This window comes from Sinocyclocheilus rhinocerous, unplaced genomic scaffold, assembly GCF_001515625.1.
Source record: "Sinocyclocheilus rhinocerous isolate Xijiao unplaced genomic scaffold, SAMN03320098_v1.1 scaffold864, whole genome shotgun sequence".
NCBI classification, from domain to species: Eukaryota; Metazoa; Chordata; class Actinopteri; order Cypriniformes; family Cyprinidae; genus Sinocyclocheilus; species Sinocyclocheilus rhinocerous.
The window spans coordinates 1402116-1425087 of NW_015645567.1; the positions used below are offsets into that span (position 1 = coordinate 1402116).

The window sequence follows — 22972 nt, forward strand, 5'->3', positions numbered from 1 at the left end:
CATATTACATCTAACTTCATTTTAAATGAACAAAACAGCAGCGTGAACATCATAGCGATGCACAATATCAATATCTTGTTCTCGGTGCCTGATTATGACACAGTTTAGTTTGGTTGTTTTAAAAGATGCATTATTTAAGTGTAAACAAGACACTCGGGGTAAAAAAACCCCCAACAACAATAAATGCAATATAAACACCCTAACTCCTAATCCAAATTACGATTAACTTAAAAAAACTATTTAAATACAAATTTTAAATTCACAGTCATTGTGAAATGCATGTGACAAGAAGCGGGTGATTATTTTCGGAATTCTCACAAACGGCATGTTGTGATCCGCGCTTAACGGGCTGTCCAACGCGATGCCTGGTTTAAAAGATTCGTTCAAAATCACCTTATTCATATTAGTTTCATTAAAACGCATCAAATGTTTTATATAAAAACCATCTTATATAAATTCAAATTGTTAATTCAATATTACTTGAAAATCTTTCATCGCGAAGTACGTACGTAATACGGCAGCGGCGTTAAACACCGTTGTTGCTCTACCTCAGAGAGGCGTTGTCAGGACCCAAAGCCAAATCAGGCAGTGAATGTGTGCTGACTGCTGAGCAATAGAGGAACTCTTTCACCCTTTAACGAACATCCGCACGAGTTAATGTAATAATGATCAAGGTGTTACTCAAAAGCAAGTTGTACTGAGATTATATCGACGGGGTATGTATGAGCTTGAGCGCGTAGCTGCTGTAGGAGAGCTGTGATTAGCAGTGCTGGCTAATAAATGGGTGCTCACTGGTGTGGATGCATGATCATTGTGCGGAGGCTCCTCGATTCAAGTCACTGTCAGGGACTCGAAAAGACTTTTAAACTATATTTGAATGCATTTATTAGTGTTATAAGAAGAACCTTTTTTCAGACCCATTGCTTCTTATCTTAGTGTGGTGGTTAGTATCTCTAAAACACCACTAGGGTGTTGCTGGCACTTGATAATTTATGCGCTTACATGCATTTAAATGCATCTTTTGTGATTTTATGAACCAAAACAGCGTTTTGAGAGTCTAATTAATTTAAAACGATGATTAAAAATGTCCCCAAGGTTGATAAATAGCGCACAAGTGACATGTGGAAGGTCTCTCCTTTTATAATTAGATGGATAGATCTTTGGTTATGACATTTAACTTTCAATCCAACAATTTATGACTGATGTGTGGTTAGCTATTATAGGTTTTGAGTATAACCATTTTCAGACCGACCATATTTCTGTATGCTTTATGAAGGCACCATATTTGTTTTGCAATTCTTGCAAACTAAACACTTTACTCTAGGTTTGTGTGATTAATCTGTGTTGTAAATGCGAATTTTTTTCTTGCATGATAGCTTAGAATTCAAGTGTTGGTCTCTGTGCGTCAGCTGGTTGTGTTATGTTGTCAGTCTAAAATAACCCATCTGTATGATTTGTGTAGATTCATGTAATATGGCTACTACTGAGAATGCAGAGTTGGGTTCACCAGAAAATAAAGTGGATCGTGCCGACCCATTTGCAAAATACCCACTAAAAGTTCTCTATTGTGGAGGTGAGAAAATACCAAAAAATAAAAATAAAAAATCTCAATGCACTGCAAATGCTAACTGTAATATATCAATTAAAATGTAAATTAAATGTTATCGTCTTAATGGTTATTTTTGTTCACAGTCATGTAAGACTAACGTTTCTGTCGTCTTTTACTTGCAGTGTGTTCTCTGCCAGCAGAGGTGAGTACATCACATATAATGGTTCACCCAAAAATGAAAATTTGCTGAAAATTTACTAACCCTCAGGCCACCCAAGATGTAGATGAGTTTGTTTCTTTTCTAAATTTAGCAGTACATCACTTGCTCACCAATGGATCCTCTGCAGTGAGGTTAGGGTTAGCGTCCAAACAGCTGATAAAAACACCACAATAATTCACAAGTAATCCACTCCAGTCCATCAGTTAAAGTCTTGAGAAGTGAAAAACTGTGTTTGTACTAAACAGAGCCATCATTAAGGCATTTTGAACTTCAAACCTTTGCTTCAGGCTAAAATGCAAGTCCATAATAACGCTTCCTCCATTGGAAAAAGTAATCTAGTCTGAATCAGGAGATTAATATGCACAGATCAAGCACCGTTTACAATCAAAAACGGTCCTAAACATACATGTCAATGGATTTTGATGTAAGAGGGCAGTGGATGGACTTTTTCACTTTCTTCACAATTTCCAGCAAATGTTTTTTTCTGGGTGATGTATTCCTTAAATGATTACATATTATGTTGGTAGAAAGTGAATAAATATGAATTAAAATGTTTCTGCTTTGCTCTGCTAGTACTGTGAGTACATGCCTGAGCCGGCCAAATGCAAACAGTGGCTTGAGAAGAATTTTCCCGATGTGTTTGCTAAACTGACTCTTGGTAAGTCAGTTTTCTTTCATAGCAACTTTGAAGATGTCAATATCTCATATAAAGTCACGAAAAGTGCTTTTTCTTGCCATTTTAGCTTGCTTACCGTTTTATTTGTGCCTCCATAGCTTTGACTCTTGCAGGATTGTTTGATCTCTGAGTGTCTTTTCATATCTGACACTGAGACAAGCAGAATATTTGGTCTGCACCATTATGACATGCACTGCTGTATCAGTTTGTCAGTAGTTTGCTCACTGATATCACTGCTGTTGTGTAAGTACAGCACCCAAGCAGGAAACTACTGGAGGAGGAGGAGGAGGAGGAGGTGGTGGTGGTGGTGGAGAGGTGCCCGCTGCAGGAGAGGAAGAGGAGAAGAAGAAACAAAAGAGAGGTTAAACATTTTTCTTTTATATGTAACATCTATAAACAGAAACGTTTTGGAGCGGTGGTGCAGTAGTTGTGCATGTACTGCCTTCCACACCACATTCAAAACTTTTTCTGAATGATTTTCAACCAGCTTTGCATTGTTACAATGTCGGTGGTATAAACAAATGAACAATGTATTCTTTTTTTCATGTTACCTGCGCCAAGATATCCATCCAGCAATCTTTTGACAGTGCCAGGGCTTTTGTGAAAACTACAGATAATACTTCCCCCTTTTTTATCTCATGGTTCATGGTTAATCTGATCAAGCCCATTGCATTATGGCAGTTAAAGTTTTCCTACTTTCTTTTTCACCACAGCTCTTTTTTCTGTCTTTTCTAAAGCACTGTTTTTTTTTGTTTTTTTTATGTGTTTCTACTGCATAGACAACTTTTATTAAAACCTCATATTGCAATAAATCAGTAAATTATCCCTTTAACTGTCCAATTAAAACATTACAATTAATTTACAGCTAAAGAGAAGTGTATTTTGGTTTTATGTCCTTGATTATTAATATGATCTTCGTTTACAGGCTACTTTATTTTCTTGAATTTTTATGTCAAGATTAATATCAGTGTTATTTTAGTATTATTGATATATTAATATATTATTTATTAATATTTTCAATTAGCCTTTATTTTTATATTTTCAGATTCAGTTTCAGTTTTATTAATTTTCTGCTTGTCATTTTATTAGTTCCTTTTTTTTTCTTTTTTTTTATGTAGTTATATTTTTTTCAGCAATTCAGTAATTTTAGTATTTCAACCAGATAATTGCCATGGCAACTTTTTAAATGTTAATTTTTTTTAAATTTTCAAGTGTTTTAAGTTTAAGTTTTTCATCAAATATTTATATTTCTTTTTTTTTTTAATTACTGAAAATGATTTTTAGTAGCTTTAGTTTGTTACCAACAAACAACACTTATCTACTTTTTGAGTTTGTCTGCCTATAAACTTACAATAGATTATTATTTTCCCCCTTTGCAGGTGGAAGAGGTCAAATCAAACAGAAAAAGAAGACCGTCCCGCAAAAAGTCACAATAGCAAAAATCCCACGAGCTAAAAAGAAATACGTCACAAGGGTGTGTGGCCTGGCCACTTTCGGTAAGGCTGTGATTGTAGTTACAAGACTGATGTTCTGTATTTGATCTGTATTTTCACCCTGTGGTAACTTTGCTGTCATTTTGTGGTCCACATCAGACATTGATCTCAAAGAGGCTCAGAGGTTCTTTGCTCAGAAATTCTCCTGCGGTGTCTCGGTGACAGCAGAAGACGAAATCATCATTCAGGGAGACTTTACAGATGACATCATGGACGTAATCCAGGAAAAGTGGCCTGAGGTAAGCGAACATCCCAGATCCAGCTGCAAAACCCGACCAGAAGAACCTTTTTGAAGCCGTTTTTGACATATTCTCTAACCCCACAGGTGGATGACGACAGCATCGACGATCTTGGAGAGGTCAAAAAGTGAAGCCCAATATGCACTTTTACTGAAACGGATGCGACGTGACACAGCAAACCTGGCCAAATGTACACATTGACATAAAGCCCTTTTATATCTATTTTATTTACTGTATAGAATTTCCGTGGACATGGCTTCATCCTTGGGGTTTTTCAGTTCTTGATAGCTGCTTTGTGTTTTGGTTGCCAAAGGTCTGGAATGATGTGACCTTAAAAGCATTTCACACATGCAAACAATAGACTTAATAAATTTCAGTCTCATTCAACACACATTTGTTGTGTATTGTTTCTTTTATCACTGCCTCCGATGCAACACTGTGGCCTTTAGTTAGATGATTTACAGATGCATTTTGAAAGGGTAATATCTCAAAAAGCAAATCATTTACTCACCCTCATATCGCTTCAAACCCATGAATCTTTATTTCTTCTGCAAAACACAAAAAGATAATTTAATGAATATCCATTTGGGTGAATTCAATACAATGTCAGTGCAATTTTGTCTTACAATTTTGAATTACTTTAAAGTTTCATAAAGCACCAAAAATTGTCAGCAGAAATATCCATGTGGCTCTAAGTGCTCCAATCAGTTTTGGTGAAAATCTACCTATTGACACCTAGTCTCGCGTAGCCAGACTGACGGCTGAAGGTCTGGAATCCATGGCAGCTTTCACTGGCCAAGGCCCGCCCATGAGGCCGTTTGACCGACATGTCAAACAATCACATTTCGTTTAGTTTTAGCGTCACGTTTCGGGGCGTGGAAATGTCGCCACTCTAACAGACCGGTGTGCAAAACTCTCGGACGTATTTTAAAGATTCTGTGCCGCAAACTTTAAATATTTCACATACTTTTGAGAATCCAGTGTATAGTTGATCCTGATAAGCGCTCATCGTCACAGTTGTAAACACGACGGCTTTCTTCTTTTGTGAGGGGGTTTGGCGCCACAGCATCTTTGTTTCCAGGCGGAACGTTAAAGAACACAACACACACACGTCTCCCGGAAATCCTGTATAATTCAACCAATCCGATGACGACTTCGAAACTCCTGAAGTGTTTCCACTTTTGTGTGCCGTATGCATCAGACGTTCAGCCAATGGTCTGTGGGCGTGACGTCTGAGGCTGAGACTAATTGACACCATACTACAATAAAATCCCTCTCCCATGCTTCAGTCCTTACTCCAGTCCAGTAGGTGGTGGAAATGCATATTTTATGTTTGCTGTCTGCCATTAAAATGCCAGAAAAAATTTTCTACATATGTATTTCTACAAATATATATCTATTCAAAAGTTTAAATGCATCCAGAATCAAAGTTCTAACACACTCAAAATCTGCACACATACTGCGTATATATATATATATATATATACAGTGGTGTGAAAAAGTGTTGGCCCCCTTCCTGATTTCTTATTTTTTTGCATGTTTGTCACACTTTAATGTTTCAGATCATCAAACAAATTTAAATATTAGTCAAAGATAACACAAGTAAACACAACATGCAGTTTTTAAATGAAGGTTTTTATTATTAAGGGAAAACAAAATCCAAAACTACATGGCCCTGTGTGAAGAAGTGTTTGCCCCCTAAACCTAATAACTGGTTGGGCCACCCTTAGCAGCAACAACTGCAATCAAGCATTTGCGATAACTTGCAATGAGTCTGTTACAGCGCTGTGGAGGAATTTTGGTCCACTCATCTATGCAGAATTGTTGTAATTCAGCCACATTGGAGGGTTTTCGAGCATGAACATTGTGTAAGAGTTTGTTTGTTTGTTTTAATTACGCATAGCTTTAAGTGTTCTGTATCTCTTTGTTTTTTGTATTTCTGTTATTATTGTTATTGTTATTCCTGTTATTGTTTATTGAAATTTGGTGTACATCATCTTTAGACAAATAACTAACAAAATTATGAAGTTAAAAATTTGCGTACTTAAAATTACTGTATATGTTGTACAATATTGAAATTTGAAAGACGGACTTAACTGAAATTTCAAAAACTGTTCTGATCTCATGAAGATCATGAAGGATCAGCCTCCTATGCACACTTGATTATATCCAGCAAAGTTTTTTGCAGTTTAAATGTATGTCTTCCCACTAAAATCCAGAAGGGGGAGTGTCATCTTTGAAACGATGAGAGCAGGTGGATCCTACATGGTAATCATTATAGTTATGCCATTATCAATAGATGTTATAGCAGATAACAGAATAGACAAACTGTTTCAGAGAAAAACTCTGAAGTGAACAAAAGTTCATAGAGAATACAATCCTGATTTCAAAACATGATGTAAATGTTTAATCTGCACTTAATCTTCTACTTCTTTCTGTTCTCCTGCTCTGAACCTGCAGTGCTGCTTACATTTTCAGATATTATTAACATATGAACAATTTAAATTAAATTTTACTGTGGGGATTTTATATATTACTTATATCTTCATCTACCCAAAGAATGTATAGGTAACCTATATGACAATATCACTCTTGATATAGAGCAATATATGTCATATTTTACATTTCCGTATGGGTTATCATTGTGAACAAAAACTATACAACAGCTGGTGTTACTTTAATTCAGTTAAGAGTGACCACGAGCTTACACACAACCAGTTATGATAGAGCTTCTGATAAAAGGTTTAAAAAATCAGTTTCATAATCTGTATTGACTGATTAAAATGACAATGAATCAGTCATTTCTATTGGCTACAATAAAAAACCTAATCAGAGCATCCCTTCTGTAAGCTCAACAATTTAATAGAGCATCAGACTCTCATTTCACACAAACAGAAGTGAAAATACATGCACAGACAAGACAATACAATCACTGACACACTGGTTTTACAGTAAAAGCTATTTGCCCTTTGGTATAAAGGTATTATTTAGTAGGGGTTTTACTTAAAATAATAATAATAAATTTAATCACTGTTTTATTTAAGTAATTAGTAATCTGTAATGGATTTTTTGAGTAACTCACCAAACTCAGGATCTAATACAGAAGACAACCTCAGAAAACATGAAGCAAAACTTCCAGCGCCTGACAACCTGACAAAATAAAACATATTAATTAGATCTTACAATTAAATATTCCTGCTGCAAGGTTTCTTACCATGTTTTCAACAGAAGAAAATAAAGAGAAACTACAGATAGCAAAAAGTAATGGGTAAATGGCATCCAAGCCACACGTCAATGCACATTTCTGCTACATGAGTATATGTGAGGCCAAAATACAATAATACATAGAACAAGAAATCTTCAATCTTAAAACAAGAAAAAAAATCTAGTCATGCTTCAACAAAAATAGGTATTTAAGTTACATTGGTAGGTTTTAAAATAAGTGCACAGACAACTTGCTCTGTTTGAAAGAAAAGGTTCTGTGTCCGCGTTAAACAGTGACTCCTGAGGTTCCCGACTACGCCTCTTCTAAGCTTAAGACTTAAACAGCCAATAATAAATTAGGAAGAAATATTAAAGCCAATCTAAGTTAAAACTTAAATTTGGCTGATTTTCAATTGATCTTGCCCACACGTAGCCACGCCTCTGAAGCAAACATATTGAGACCAAGTCTTGGGGGGATCATTGGAATATTCAGTACTGAGACGAAACAATAAAGATCATAAATTCTCAGACTCTCTCAGCATCAGAATCATGGAAAACTCCTCAAAGTGCTGCGCTTTCGAAGCTCCCATCTTGGATGAAGTCCTACCTCTTATACTATTCGTGGAATTCATTTTTGGCCTTATGGGGAACATCCTCGCCCTCTCGATGTTCTTCTTCCACAGGGACACCTGGAAGCCCAATTCTGTTTATCTTGCCCATCTGGCTGTGGCAGATTCAGTGGTTCTTTTCTGCCTTCCTTTTAGGGCCAACTACTACCACAGGGGCAAGGACTGGGTCTATTGAGATGCTTTCTGCCGTATTTTGCTGTTTCTTTTGGCCGCCAACAGAGCTGCTGGTATATTTTTCCTCACTGCCGTCGCTAGTGGACCGACACCTGAAGATCGTCCACCCTCTCAACCGCATCAACCCAATGGGTCTGACCTATGCCCTGTGGGTCTCTGTTGGCCTGTGGGGTCTCATCATAGCCATGACTGTCTACCTCCTAACAGACAAGCATTTCTACTATCTAAACAACCACACACAGTGTGAGAGCTTCAACATATGTTTGGGGCGCAATGCATTGTCTGACTGGCACAATGCATTCTGCGCTATCCAGTTCTTTGTGCCCACCGCCATTGCTATCTATTGCCCGGCTTGTATTACGTGGCAACTGAAAAGTAAGACAGTGGACACACAGGGTAAAATCAAAAGAGCGGTGCAGTTTATATTAGCAGTTGCTCTAGTTTTCATTATATGTTTCTTCCCGAGCAATGTCTCCCGTATCGCCGTCTGGGTGTTGAAGAGCTGGTATAGCGAGTGCCAGTATTTCCGTGATGCAAATGTGGCTTTTTACACGACTGTCTGCTTTACCTACTTCAACAGTGTGCTCAATCCCATCGTCTATTATTTCTCCAGCACTGTGTTCAGTGGATCCCTCAAGAAAGTCTACATGAAACTTCTAGGAAAGAAAATGGAGAATGAGAATGATGAGAAGAACCATCGCAGTTCTATTACAGTATCAGCTAATATATCTTAAGTTAATATTCACTATGTAGTGTTGATATTATAGTTATACACTTTATAATTCATAATAATGTTTATTCAGATGTAAATGATAGCTGTTAATGTATATTCATGCAAGCATCGATTTGTAACCTTCATAAACATTTAATATGCCCTATATGCATTAATTACTTCACTAATACTTTAATAAATGACTTCAACAGCCCTCTTGCTATGTCTGATTATTTAAATGTAAAAATGAAAATATAGTAAAATTAACACTATATGGAAATACTCAATGTTTTAGATATGAACGACAACGTTTTTTGTTTAATTAAATGTGACTATAACGTTTGAATCGGTTCTCGCAGCACTCGCACGTTTGCTCGCTGTGTGTTTGGCGCAGGCGCTCTCCCGGCCCAGCGTTCACTGTAATATTTTGAGTGTGAACTGCCGAGCTTAAAAATATTATCGAGCGGCGGGAATGTCTGGCAGGTCAGTGCGCGCGGAGACCCGGAGCAGAGCCAAAGATGACATCAAACGCGTTATGGCCGCTATTGATAAAGTTCGAAAATGGTAAGATCGCGGGGAAAAGCCCTGTGTTTGTTCCACCGGAGAGAAAAAAATGCGCTTGTGGGGGAGGAGAGAGAAAGAACAAACGAGAAGGACAGAGAGTGAAATTATAAGGGTAATTTTTGAGCGCGATTTCCAAGTGAACTCGAGCGCACCCGACACCATAACACTAAAAAATGAATGTTTTGGAGGGATTTCAAAGGTTTCTGATGGAGATGAAGTGGGTTGAACCCAGAAGCCATTTCGTTGCAGTCACATGAAGCCATTTCTCGCTGCAGTTTGGCGCACTGTAATGTGTAACATCTGTGTTTTGGGGGATGAAACGCTTGATAAACTCACCTGTGCGCGCCAGTCACAGTCGCTGTAACACACACAGAGAGTTGAAATGCAGCTCAGAGTCTCTTTACATCAAATAAAGCTGAACACATGGAGCGCTGTGGGGGCTGGGACAGGGAAGTGTGCGACTGCATGCCTGATATTTCATTAACAACATTAAAGCTGTGGCTTTTAGACAAGGATGTTATCTTTAGACATTTTACATATAAACTCATTTTTGCCTGTATTTATTTTCATTGCATAAGAAAAATAATTTGGAGTGCAAATGTTTGATATTATGAAGCACGGCATTTTACCTTGTTTTTCTTGTAGAATAATGTAATCACAGGTATCTTTTTTTCATTGGATATGACTTTTATAATGCTGATTTTTTTGAAGTATCTAATTTTATTAGAATTTTCTAATTTTATTATATATATTATATGGTATGTTATTTTAAAAGTACTGCCATTGCAGAAAAATGTCAGGTACGTTTAAGTGTATTTTAAGTAAACACAAAATCAATAATGGCCTATTTACTTTTTTTAAACTCACTTCTGGTCTTATTGTGCATTTTCCATCAGTGCATATTAATTACTGCAATGAATATATTTGGCTTTTTAAATCAGAATTCAAGTTTCTCTTAAAGGGGTCATATGATGCGATTTCAAGTTTTCCTTTCTCTTTGGAGTGTTACAAGCTGATTGTGCATAGATAAGATCCCTGAAGTTGCAAAGACTAAAGTCTCAAAACAAAAAGAGATATTCTTTATCAAAGTTAAGACTCTGCCACGCCGGCCGTGTAAGCTATTGGACAATGCTAACCAGTAACAAATACCTATTTAGGCATTGAAGCACTTCTTTTTGTGCTACAGATCTTTGTTTTAACAATTCACAGGGAGAAAAAATGGGTGACGGTTGGAGACACTTCACTGCGTATCTTCAAATGGGTTCCAGTGACTGAACCAAAGTCAGATGATGTAAGTGTGTGACAATTGTGCATTATTTTCTTTTTGTTAAGTTGTAGTTCATTGATATTCTGTCTTGACATGTTTTCTGCTGAACAGAAGAACAAAAAGAAGAAGGGCAGAGAGGAGAAATATGGATCGGAGGTGACGACTCCAGAGAACAGTTCCTCTCCGGGAATGATGGACATGCATGGTCAGTCTCTTAACCATGCCAAGATTCTAAGTCTGTGCATAATGTAATTTGACATTATTGACTCTTAAATGGCAAGCTGTGGTTTCCCTTATAGATGAGAACAGTAATCAGAGCTCAGTAGCTGATTCCTCTCCGGTGAAGATGGAGAACAGCTGTAGCACGAGCCCGACACCAGAGGCCACTGCTGCTGCTCACACTGATGGAAACAAATGCAAGGCAGAACATACGCCATCCCCTGACAAAGGTACGAAAAGCCACTCTGATCACATGAATAAATTTCATGCTTACACAAATGAAATTCTGGAAGGAATAGCTCGAAGATGAGTTTGTTTCTTCATCAGAACAGATTTGGAGAAATGTAGCATTACATCTCTTGCTCACCAATGGATCCTCTGCAGTGAATGGGTGCCGTCAGAATGAGAGTCCAAACAGCTGATAAAAGCCTCACAAGTAACCCACACCACTCTAGTCCATCAATTAACATATTGTGAAGTGAAAAGCTGCATGTTTGCATATTTCTCTCCTGAATCAGACCAGATTACTTTATCACTGGAGAAAGCGATTTTTATGAATAGAGGATGGAAGCAACGGTTTGAAGTTAAAAATGTCTTAATGATGGATTAATTTCTTACAAGCACACAGCTTGTTGCTTATTTGCACACAAGCACACAGATTGATGTTAATTGATGGACTGGAGTGGTGTGGATTATTGTGATGTTTTTAATCAGGTGTTTGGACTCTCATTCTGACGGCACCCATTCACTGCAGAGGATCCACTGGTGAGACAGTGATGTAATGCTACATTTCTCCAGATCTGTTCAGATGAAGGAACAAACATATCTACATCTTGGATGGCCTGAGGGTGAGTCCATTTTTATAGAGATGGTATTCAAAACATTGCATCCGAGATCTTCCAGCTGAAAGAAATGTGATGCATCACAATTGGATGAATCAGTGTGGTGTATTTTTTACAGGGAATAGTAACTCTACCCCTTCAGAGACGTCAACAACCAAAAAAGATACTCTGTTATCAGGGGAGAAGGAGTCCTCATCAGACACCTCGACAAACACTCAGGTAAAAGCATCAATTACCTTCAAATCAGAAGAAAATAATCAAAGCTGGGAATGACTTGAGGGTGAGAAAATGTTTTGCTTTTTGTGTTTTATTAGGAAAGTGAGGATGGTTCCCCACCCACAAAGAAAAGTAGAGTGGAATCATCTTCTCAGGACTTAGATAACTAAAGCTGACTAGTTTGCTCCCATGTTTCAAACGTCACTGTCACAAACCAATGAGGAAACACAACCCACTTAACAATCCATTCCTGATCTTTAAGTACAGCTTCACCCTGTTCTTCATCTTCTCACCTGGAGCGAACATTGTCGCTGTGCCAGTGAACCGAGGCCGACGACGAACACTGACCTGATCCTGTGAGAAACCTGCAGCCTCGCTCCATTCAACTCATGCACGATATACAGCGTTAGTTTAACAGTAATGAGAGTGAATGCACTGCATAGATTTGTCAAGATAAAAGATGGATTTGCTGCTGTGATCATCTTTGTTTTAAGTCTTCTATTATTTAATTTAATGACTCTACTAGTTGTTTTTCTAACTATTTTGCAGGTTGTTGTATGGTTATAGTGCTGGTGTTTGGTTTGTTCATAGATTCTCTACTGGTTAGTGTGCCTTCTGGCTCCATGATGTGTGATTTAATTTTTTTTGTGGCTTTTGTTTTTTTTTTAAAGCTTTTCAAAGCATCACTGCTTTTTAAGGGGATGAAGAATGTTTTGTTACATGTCAAAATGAATCCAATATATACCTCATTTCCAAACCAGCTGAGCTGGAACTTAATTCTTGATTGATGGATAAATCATATTCACTGAACACAATCTGGCAGTTTTTAAATTATGTCATTTTAAACAATAAATCCATTCTCACTTCAATCTGATGTAGCAACGTTCAAGGAACATACAATGAAATACTCTATAGATACATTGGGACCATGTTTTCTTGAAATGAATTTGTTTTGTACAGTTTATTAATTTTGGTTTTTATTTATTTCACCATTAGTGCTTATTTTTAGCATATTCAAATTGTTTTAATAAAAAATGTTAACTGAATTGATTACTAGCCTATTTTTTTTATGACTATTTAGATCATGCCTGTTTTTAAGTATTTTTATGGGGGTTTTTTTCAATTCAAGATTAATAGCCCAGCTTACACAACGTTTTGTTTTGGAAAGGCTAAGATTGTTTTATTCATATTCATTATATACGACGACGGACGTATTTTCATATATTTTTCGATGTTGCAAAAACGTTATAGACGCTTTACCGCGTTACCTTATACTTACATTGTCCAGAAACGTTTCTGATACGAACATAATTGAAAGCGTTTACCAAAAACATGAGTATTAGAAAGCAAAAGAGAGGGACAGAGATCAAATAAGACTTTTTCACCACAATTCGTTGTTCAGAATTGAAATTACATCGAGACTGTACTGTATATGATTCTGCATCAACCATCACTTTACCTGATGTTATAACATGACTCTTATATGACTTTCGTTAACTTTTTAAGAGTTTGTTGATGTAATTCGTCGTGAAGTATCTTACCTCAGATCTGGCGTTCTGTCAAACTTCCTGTTCGCGCGCTTTTAGGTTTTTGACTGCCATTCACAAAATGAAATCAGAATTATAATTTATATAATAAACTTTTGTCTGTCATGGTAAATTGCCCTTTTTTATATTAATGATGGATTAATTTCTTACAAGCACACAGCTTGTTGCTTATTTGCACACAAGCACACAGCTTGATGTTAATTGATGGACTGGAGTGGTGTGGATTATTGTGATGTTTTTAATCAGCTGTTTGGACTCTCATTCTGACGGCACCCATTCACTGCAGAGGATCCACTGGTGAGACAGTGATGTAATGCTACATTTCTCCAGATCTGTTCAGATGAAGGAACAAACATATCTACATCTTGGATGGCCTGAGGGTGAGTCCATTTTTATAGAGATGGTATTCAAAACATTGCATCCGAGATCTTCCAGCTGAAAGAAATGTGATGCATCACAATTGGATGAATCAGTGTGGTGTATTTTTTACAGGGAATAGTAACTCTACCCCTTCAGAGACGTCAACAACCAAAAAAGATACTCTGTTATCAGGGGAGAAGGAGTCCTCATCAGACACCTCGACAAACACTCAGGTAAAAGCATCAATTACCTTCAAATCAGAAGAAAATAATCAAAGCTGGGAATGACTTGAGGGTGAGAAAATGTTTTGCTTTTTGTGTTTTATTAGGAAAGTGAGGATGGTTCCCCACCCACAAAGAAAAGTAGAGTGGAATCATCTTCTCAGGACTTAGATAACTAAAGCTGACTAGTTTGCTCCCATGTTTCAAACGTCACTGTCACAAACCAATGAGGAAACACAACCCACTTAACAATCCATTCCTGATCTTTAAGTACAGCTTCACCCTGTTCTTCATCTTCTCACCTGGAGCGAACATTGTCGCTGTGCCAGTGAACCGAGGCCGACGACGAACACTGACCTGATCCTGTGAGAAACCTGCAGCCTCGCTCCATTCAACTCATGCACGATATACAGCGTTAGTTTAACAGTGATGAGAGTGAATGCACTGCATAGATTTGTCAAGATAAAAGATGGATTTGCTGCTGTGATCATCTTTGTTTTAAGTCTTCTATTATTTAATTTAATGACTCTACTAGTTGTTTTTCTAACTATTTTGCAGGTTGTTGTATGGTTATAGTGCTGGTGTTTGGTTTGTTCATAGATTCTCTACTGGTTAGTGTGCCTTCTGGCTCCATGATGTGTGATTTAATTTTTTTTGTGGCTTTTGTTTTTTTTTAAAGCTTTTCAAAGCATCACTGCTTTTTAAGGGGATGAAGAATGTTTTGTTACATGTCAAAATGAATCCAATATATACCTCATTTCCAAACCAGCTGAGCTGGAACTTAATTCTTGATTGATGGATAAATCATATTCACTGAACACAATCTGGCAGTTTTTAAATTATGTCATTTTAAACAATAAATCCATTCTCACTTCAATCTGATGTAGCAACGTTCAAGGAACATACAATGAAATACTCTATAGATACATTGGGACCATGTTTTCTTGAAATGAATTTGTTTTGTACAGTTTATTAATTTTGGTTTTTATTTATTTCACCATTAGTGCTTATTTTTAGCATATTCAAATTGTTTTAATAAAAAATGTTAACTGAATTGATTACTAGCCTATTTTTTTTATGACTATTTAGATCATGCCTGTTTTTAAGTATTTCTATGGGGGGTTTTTTCAATTCAAGATTAATAGCCCAGCTTACACAACGTTTTGTTTTGGAAAGGCTAAGATTGTTTTATTCATATTCATTATATACGACGACGGACGTATTTTCATATATTTTTCGATGTTGCAAAAACGTTATAGACGCTTTACCGCGTTACCTTATACTTACATTGTCCAGAAACGTTTCTGATACGAACATAATTGAAAGCGTTTACCAAAAACATGAGTATTAGAAAGCAAAAGAGAGGGACAGAGATCAAATAAGACTTTTTCACCACAATTCGTTGTTCAGAATTGAAATTACATCGAGACTGTACTGTATATGATTCTGCATCAACCATCACTTTACCTGATGTTATAACATGACTCTTATATGACTTTCGTTAACTTTTTAAGAGTTTGTTGATGTAATTCGTCGTGAAGTATCTTACCTCAGATCTGGCGTTCTGTCAAACTTCCTGTTCGCGCGCTTTTAGGTTTTTGACTGCCATTCACAAAATGAAATCAGAATTATAATTTATATAATAAACTTTTGGCTGTCATGGTAAATTGCCCTTTTTTATATATATATATATAAGAGACATTGTTCAAACAATATAATGTCATTTGTATTTTGGTCATAAACATACACTAATTATCCTAATTAGGTTAGCAAAAAGCGTCACATTCACATCTATTTTACATAGATACTATTTTTGTTATTATTTTATGTGGGGTTCAGATTTGTCATATCAGGCTGCATTTTTAAGGGACATTAATTATTGACTAGGCCCCTTCTGTTCTATTTAGGAGCTGGAGGACCTTGTGATGGGATCTGTTGACCGTCCTTGCATAAAATTGAGACTATGAGGGCAGCTTTTCAAACTTTGGCCATAAGCGCAGTTATAAAACTTTGAGGTATAAATTTAGATGAAAGATTTGTTAATATTACATCAACAATAAGAGATACAATATGATCTTAAAAATTGTGCTTTAGTAAAGGTCTGTTCACACCAAGTTTGAGGTGACTAAAATACATGGAATTTTAAAATATGTGGAAACCCTTTTTTGCACCAAAACTATTCTGCACTGTATTTTGTTGCAAAATTTTCTTCATCCTCTAAAAAAAATTCTGGATACCTGAAGTAACTGTTCTGTATTTTAAATAAATCTTGAATTTGTACACAAAAAATGTTTAATCTTAAAATCTTGCCGTGCATTTATTTTGTGCCGAAAATTCGGACTTGGTGTGAACAGGCCTGAAATCTACAGGACATACCATCAAAATACACATAAAAAGCCATTCATATGACAATATTATAACTATATGTCTGACATTTAACAGTAAAAATAATAACTTACTTCCAAACAATAGCAGTTAAACTCATGTGCTGTATACATTTAAAGTGAGAAGTGCAATAAGTTAATAGTGGTTAGCTTCAGCTTTGTTTGGTGCACTTGTTGTACTGTTTTACAGTCCGTTACGAGTTCTTCTCATGCAGGAAAACATGGCAGAATTTAGAAGTTTACACATATGATATCCTCAAACCATTACCAAATATGGAGCAGAAGAGTTTTACCTGTCCCTCAGCAAACTCTTTCTCTTCTCTCAGTTGGTCTATAGCAGCATCACCTACAGATGAGACAAATGTTGAAATGTTGGAATTGCATATAAGTTAAGGAAGATTTGTTAAAAATTTACGTTGGGTTTTTTTTTTTTAGATTCATTTTTCATACTGCAAATGGAAATAAAAATAGTAGTACTACTCGTATTACTCATACTACTTCCATTTCCAGTGTAACAAATTAATTAAAAGAAAAAGCAACTTTAATATTTTTACATAAAATTGGATTAAAAATAGAAAGAAAAACATTTTTATTCTGAGATAATAACTGGATGGCATTCCCTGAATTAATCATGCAAAATCATTGATCAAATAATGGCAGGCTTGGCGAACAGAAGAGACCTTTTCAAAATATTACAAAAACATAACCTAAACTTTTAAATAATAGTGTGAATTAAAGTAGCTGGCAATATACAGTATATTGCACAGAATGCAACATGCTGTCATTCCATTCCAAATATAAATACGCTGACAGACCTGAAGTGACTTCCTCTCTGTTCCTCGTCTGCCGGCCCTCCAGCTTTTGCTCCAGGCTGTTCACTCGGCTGTGCAGCTGGGCTTTGTCCCTCTCTAGAGACGTCACGGCCGACTGGAGCGTCTTGGCCATGGCATTTTCCACACGAAGCACTGCAATCTGTAATGACAAATTATTTTTTTCATATTAAGTGAAACATTTCATATTGTAACTCCAACAACACGGAGTACAAAGTTTTATATAAAAAGAAAGAATAGGAACACTGCTGTAGACAACAGGGTTTTCATATGAAATTAATCTACATTCTTTTTACTTAAGACAAATTTTGTCATAGTCCATAATGCATAAAACATACTTTGAAGAATGATCCAGAAGTTTAGATAGACTTTTGAAACCCAAGAGTCAAAGTTCTTACCTCATTGTGTAGTGTCTCTAGTTCTTTGTCTTTATCGGACAGCACTGCATTGGAGTTCTCCCTGTGAGGACAGAAGAGCTCACTCTAGCTGGTTGGATTTAGTCATGTTACAAAAGCCATATGCACTCTGAGAACATGCATAATACCATATTAAAAGCTTACAGAAAAACATGAAAAAAATGAACAGACATCCAGTGGGACTGCAGTGTTTTTAGGGTGGAGGAAAACAATAGATCTGAAGTCAAAAGCTTTTTTATTTAACTAAACAGCAGTCATGGAAACAGAACATCTCTCTAGATGTGGTAATCTTGGTGCATTATAAAACACTGATCTGTAAAGAACGTGTACTGACAAGCTTTTTTAAAGCCTCCAGAGTGCATGTGATCTCAAATCCAGCTCTCATTTGAACAATTACTAAGACAGAGCTCCATTATCACCATCAAAAGCGTCTGTGACATGCTGTTTATAACCACAAGTAATAAATTCGGTTTTTGAAAGCTTGTGAAGAAATTTAAATGAAGAGTTCATCCAAAAATGAACATTTGCTGACAATGTATTCACCCTCAGGTCATCCAAGATGTAGATGAGTTTGTTTCTTCATTGTAACAGATTTGGAGAAGTTTAGCATTACAGCACTTGCTCACCAATGGATCCTCTACAGTGAATGGGAGAAGACAACAGGAGAGGGACTTTTTCCACTGGAGGAAGCGTTATTATGGATTATGGAGTATTTTGGCCAGAAGCAAACACCTTAATGTTGGAATTGTTTATTGCAATCATGCAGCTTTTCACTTCACAAGACATTAACTGATGGACTGGAGTGGTGTGGATTATTGTGAGATTATTATCAGCTGTTTGGACCCTCACGGCACCCATTCACTGCAGAGGTGAGCAAGTGATGTAATGCTAAATTTCTTCAAATCTGTTCTGATGAATAAACAAACATCTACAGGGGCAGTTGTGGCCTAATGGTTAGAGAGTTGGACTTGTAACCCGAAGGTCACGGGTTTGAGTCTCGGTACCTGCAGGGAAAGTACTATGGGGAGTGAATGACTGGCGCTCTCTTCCACTTTCAATAACCACGACTGAGGTGAGACCCTTGAGCAAGGCATTGAACCCCCAACTACTGCCCGGGGTGTGTGCTCACGGAGTGTGTGTGTGTGCACTTGGATGGGTTAAATGCAAAGCACAAATTCTGAGTATGGGACACCATACTTGGCCACACGTCACTTTCACTTTACATCTTGGATGGCCTGAGGGTGAGTAAGCTTTAAATTTTTGCTTTTAAACCAATTTTTCCAATAGGCATCCACTTTAAGATTTCTATCTTGATTTGATTGAATGAACTTAATACTGAGTCAAGACATGCGCTTACCTCTCTGTAATCTCCAGCTGGCTAGTCAGAGATTCGCTGCCAAGCTGCCAAAAAAAAAAACATGATACATGATAACTCAATCCCTCAAACTGATGGAGAACGTCACAGAGCAACACATTTCAGAAGAGCTGACAGGAAACGTCCAAGGAAAGACACAGACAGATAAACACCTTCTGCTGCGTGTGGATGTCCAACTCCTGGGCCAATGTCAATTTCTCGACCTGGAGCAACACCTGCCTCTGAGACTTCTGATTGGCTGACAGTTTTAGCTCCTCACTACACAGAGAGAGAGATAAGGAGGGAGTTAATGCCCATACTATCATGTAGGACTAGCATATATGTTTCTTGAGCAGCAAATCAGCATATTACAATGATTTTTGTAGGATCATGTGACACTGAAGACTGGAGTAATGATGCTGAAAATTCAGCTTTGCATCACAGGAATAAATTACATTTTAAAATATATTCAAACAGAAAACATTTATTTAAAATTGTAATAATATTCACAATATTTTAGTTTTTACTGTATTTTTGATCAAATAAATGCAGCCTTGGTGAGCAAAAAAAAAACCTTCGGACAGGTCACCATCCTCCTCCTTATGTGTAACGAATGAGCCAATCTATTTTTACCCAGAGTGCATCATAATGCAGGAATAAATCAAATCATGCACGCTCAAAACTCAAGCGGAAAATCAAGGTGAAGTCTCCAAATTGTAAGAACAAATGCACTACTGGCTAAAAGAATATGTTGTGTTTAATAAAGCATTACATATTTTTTCCATAAAGAATACCAAAAAATATATAATATTATAAGCTACACCACGATGCATATTTATGAGTGTCAGAAGATCAACAGAGTGTTATGAAAGGAACTCCGTCGGATCTCACATGGAGTCGAGACCATTAGACAGGCGGAAAACAGCAGCTGTAGCTGGAAAGACAGAGTTACGTAAAACTCCCTGGAGGAGAGACGCTCACTTCTGAAACGTTCAGCTACGAATATCTTCAGCGCAAGAGCTCAAAAGAGGATGCACGGAGGAACCTGCCCGCATCACTGGAGCCGTCACTCGCTGGACATGCCGATCAACTGCGGCTTGAAGGAGTGCGTCTAATCAGCTTGAGTTATGAAGGCTTCGAGCTTCGGTTTGTGGCGCTTTATTTTAAAGTCAACATGAATTCAAAATGGACCCCATTTACACCACCAGAAGTGTTCCTTGAGATTGTAAAAGCATTTTGAGCTAAAGGTTTCTGCTTAAACGCTTAAAATTAATTTAGCAAATGCAGATATATTGCAAAATAAACTGTCTAAATAAACTGTTTAAATATGAAAAGTGAAACAATTTAATTAGGAATTTTTGGATTTAAAAAAAAAAACAAATTATATATTTTCATTGGGGGTCACCAAACCTCTCATTTTTCAATTCCCGGTGTATAAAATCAGGTTCTACCCTATATTATTTTCACAGAGAAAAAAAATGCGTCATGGTACTCTCGTGAATGAGCATCGACTGACACAGAAGAGAGAAATCGTTGAATAAAGTCATTATTTTTGTTTTCTTTGCGCACAAAAAGTATTCTCATAGCTTCATAGAATTGCGGTTGAACCACTGATGTCACCATGGACTATTTTAACAATGTCCTTACTAAGTTTCTGTGCCTTGAACGTGGTAGTTCCCTTGCTGTCTATGCAGGGTCAGAAAGCTGTCGGATTTCATCAAAAATATCTTAATTTGTGTTTCGAAGATGAACAAAGGTCTTATGGGGTTTGGAACAACATGAGGGAGTGTAATTAATGACAGAATTTTAATTTTTGGGTGAACTATCCCTTTAAATATGAAAAGTGAAACAAAGTATTTATCTCTTCAGCGAGTGTTACCAAACCCTCTTATTTTTTAAACACTTTCATATAGAGGCACTCTTCACCATCCAATCAATTACTGACGGTCAAATTAGGTTCTGCCCTACATTTTTTCTTATTGATTATCGTGAATGGGAAATGCAGCAAGCCAGATTCAAACTCTTATTGCATACGAGCACAACCGCTCAATGTGTCAGACCGTGCATTGTTATTCAGAAATTGAGCTAAATGTTTCTGCTTAAATGCTCAAAATTAATTTTGCAAACATTAAAAACATTTTAAATTAAATAATTAAATCGCTAAATAAATATGAAAAGTGAAAATCATTAAATCTTTTTAATTGCAATTTTTGGAATTTATTTATTTATTTATTTTAAGTATTTTTTCAGCGGGTGTCACCAAACCCTCTTATTTTTCAAAAACTTCATCCAGTCAATTCCTGATGTATAAAATCAGGTTCTGCCCTACATTTTTTTCTTATTGATTATCCTGAATGTAAAATGCTGCGAGCCACGAGCACAACAGCTCAATATTTCAGAACATGCACATTACGCCTGTTGTTATTCAATAAAATAAAAGCTGTTGTGACCATGTGGACATGTGATGTCATTCTGTGACTCACAGATCTAATTATACCACCACAATGACGCCAACATGGTACTTAACCAACTAATTAAGATCAAAATACTTTATAGCTCCAACAAAGCAGGCAATTAATGTGATAAGATGCAGTTGAAAGACGTTAAATGGCGCTTATTTGTTGCAGCTGTTGTTCAGTGGTCAGCAAACGTTAACTAATACATTTTAAGCTGGATCATGTCATTTCCTCTCCTCCCTATTATTTCCAGTCCTCTCACTACTATCACTATAGATGAAAGTGTCAAAAAGTCCTAAATAAATAATGAAAGAGTCAATGAAGTGAAAATGCATGGGTGCACGTCAGCAGGAGACTCACATTTCTTTGCGGAGGCTGTCGATGTTCTGCGTTTCTGAACTCAACTGTTCCTGATACTGAGAGTTCTGCTGCTTCAGGGTCTCAAGCTGGTGGACGAAATAAAAGAGAAATAAATCAAGTGAAAGAAGGAGGTTTAGAAAAACATTACATGGTTTTGGACGAAATGTATTGGGGTGAATGTCATGTGACCTTTCAACAACATGTATTTTGCATAAAGAAAATCACACATATTTAAGGACAATCGTGTCTTTTTGTGCGTTCTTAAATTATTTTAATGATAAATAAAGCACACATTGCTTCAAATTCTCATCATTACCCTAAAAAAAAATCAAATTTTCATAACTGCAAAGTGAAAAAAATATAATTACTGTAAAAATGTTATTCATTTATAATATTATTAAATAATATTTATGCTCATTTACGCAAAATATCTTTATTACAGTATTTTTTTTAATGTAAAATATTCAAACAAACAAACAAACAATAAATAAATATGAATATTAGATTAAAAACTTACATTAAAAGTAGAAATTTACTAATTGGAATAAAATGTTTAATTTGAAGTACTAAAATTACTTAATAAAATAATTAGCAAATTAATAAAAATTAAAGCTAAATAGAAACAATTAAAAAAATAACAAACATTACAACCCTCTACGGACACCTTGGCAATTGAATCGCCATTGGCTAGTAAATGTATAATGTTTATTTATATATATATATATATGTTTTAATAATAATAATACTTTCAAATTCTACTAATAAGAACAATCAATAATGCACTAAGGATTAAGGAATTTTAACTTAATAATTAAGTTAATTTCTGACACTGGCCAAAATTCGAAATCAATACATCGGGAGAAAAAACAACAACAACAATAACAAACAGTGCTCACATTAAACCTCCAATCTAGAATTATACATGCTTCAAATGTAATCAGGCACCAAAACATGCATGATATAAAATTAATTTAAATGGGGAAAAAATAAGCCCTTATATTATCCAGTTTCAATATCATCCTAACCCGATTCCAATATTT

At 36.2% G+C, this 22972-nt stretch overlaps 3 protein-coding genes, 1 long non-coding RNA gene and 1 pseudogene across 7 annotated transcripts in view; 3 read left to right on the plus strand and 2 right to left on the minus strand.

Moving 5' to 3' along the window:
• Positions 1 to 553: 553 nt before the first annotated feature.
• On the plus strand, positions 554 to 4564 carry LOC107706783 (density-regulated protein). The gene is made up of 8 exons (XM_016510601.1): positions 554 to 716; positions 1463 to 1573; positions 1732 to 1751; positions 2343 to 2427; positions 2699 to 2806; positions 3825 to 3941; positions 4038 to 4177; positions 4264 to 4564. Exons 2-8 carry the CDS (start codon positions 1474 to 1476, stop codon positions 4306 to 4308), a joined length of 615 nt encoding a protein of 204 aa, XP_016366087.1. The 5' UTR covers positions 554 to 716; positions 1463 to 1473; the 3' UTR covers positions 4309 to 4564.
• LOC107706786 (uncharacterized) lies at positions 2438 to 9827 on the minus strand. The gene is made up of 4 exons (XR_001636183.1): positions 9797 to 9827; positions 7260 to 7327; positions 4689 to 4725; positions 2438 to 2713 (listed from the first exon to the last, which is right to left on the minus strand). It is a non-coding gene; the product is annotated as an uncharacterized LOC107706786 (long non-coding RNA).
• Positions 7931 to 8918, plus strand: LOC107706782 (hydroxycarboxylic acid receptor 2-like; annotated as a pseudogene).
• LOC107706784 (B-cell CLL/lymphoma 7 protein family member A-like) lies at positions 9242 to 13002 on the plus strand. Of its 4 annotated transcripts, none has more exons than XM_016510602.1 (6): positions 9242 to 9460; positions 10670 to 10751; positions 10839 to 10932; positions 11027 to 11176; positions 11907 to 12007; positions 12103 to 13001. In XM_016510602.1, exons 1-6 carry the CDS (start codon positions 9369 to 9371, stop codon positions 12172 to 12174), a joined length of 591 nt encoding a protein of 196 aa, XP_016366088.1. In that variant the 5' UTR covers positions 9242 to 9368; the 3' UTR covers positions 12175 to 13001. The 4 variants fall into 4 exon arrangements, with proteins under 4 accessions (XP_016366088.1, XP_016366089.1, XP_016366090.1 ...); XM_016510603.1 differs by lacking the exon at positions 9242 to 9460 and adding an exon at positions 9476 to 9913 and having other exon boundaries at positions 12103 to 13002; XM_016510604.1 differs by lacking the exon at positions 9242 to 9460 and adding an exon at positions 9476 to 9913 and having other exon boundaries at positions 10674 to 10751; positions 12103 to 13002.
• A 3753-nt stretch (positions 13003 to 16755) lies between these two features.
• Positions 16756 to 22972, minus strand: part of LOC107706750 (CAP-Gly domain-containing linker protein 1-like) — a 19218-nt gene continuing 13001 nt past the window's right edge. The window contains exons 16-21 of the mRNA XM_016510553.1: positions 21933 to 22018; positions 19290 to 19395; positions 19120 to 19163; positions 17745 to 17805; positions 17332 to 17488; positions 16756 to 16862 (exon numbers count right to left, since the gene is read on the minus strand). Of these exons, the coding sequence (XP_016366039.1) occupies positions 16756 to 16862; positions 17332 to 17488; positions 17745 to 17805; positions 19120 to 19163; positions 19290 to 19395; positions 21933 to 22018 (561 nt within the window). The remainder of the gene's footprint in view (positions 16863 to 17331; positions 17489 to 17744; positions 17806 to 19119; positions 19164 to 19289; positions 19396 to 21932; positions 22019 to 22972) is intronic.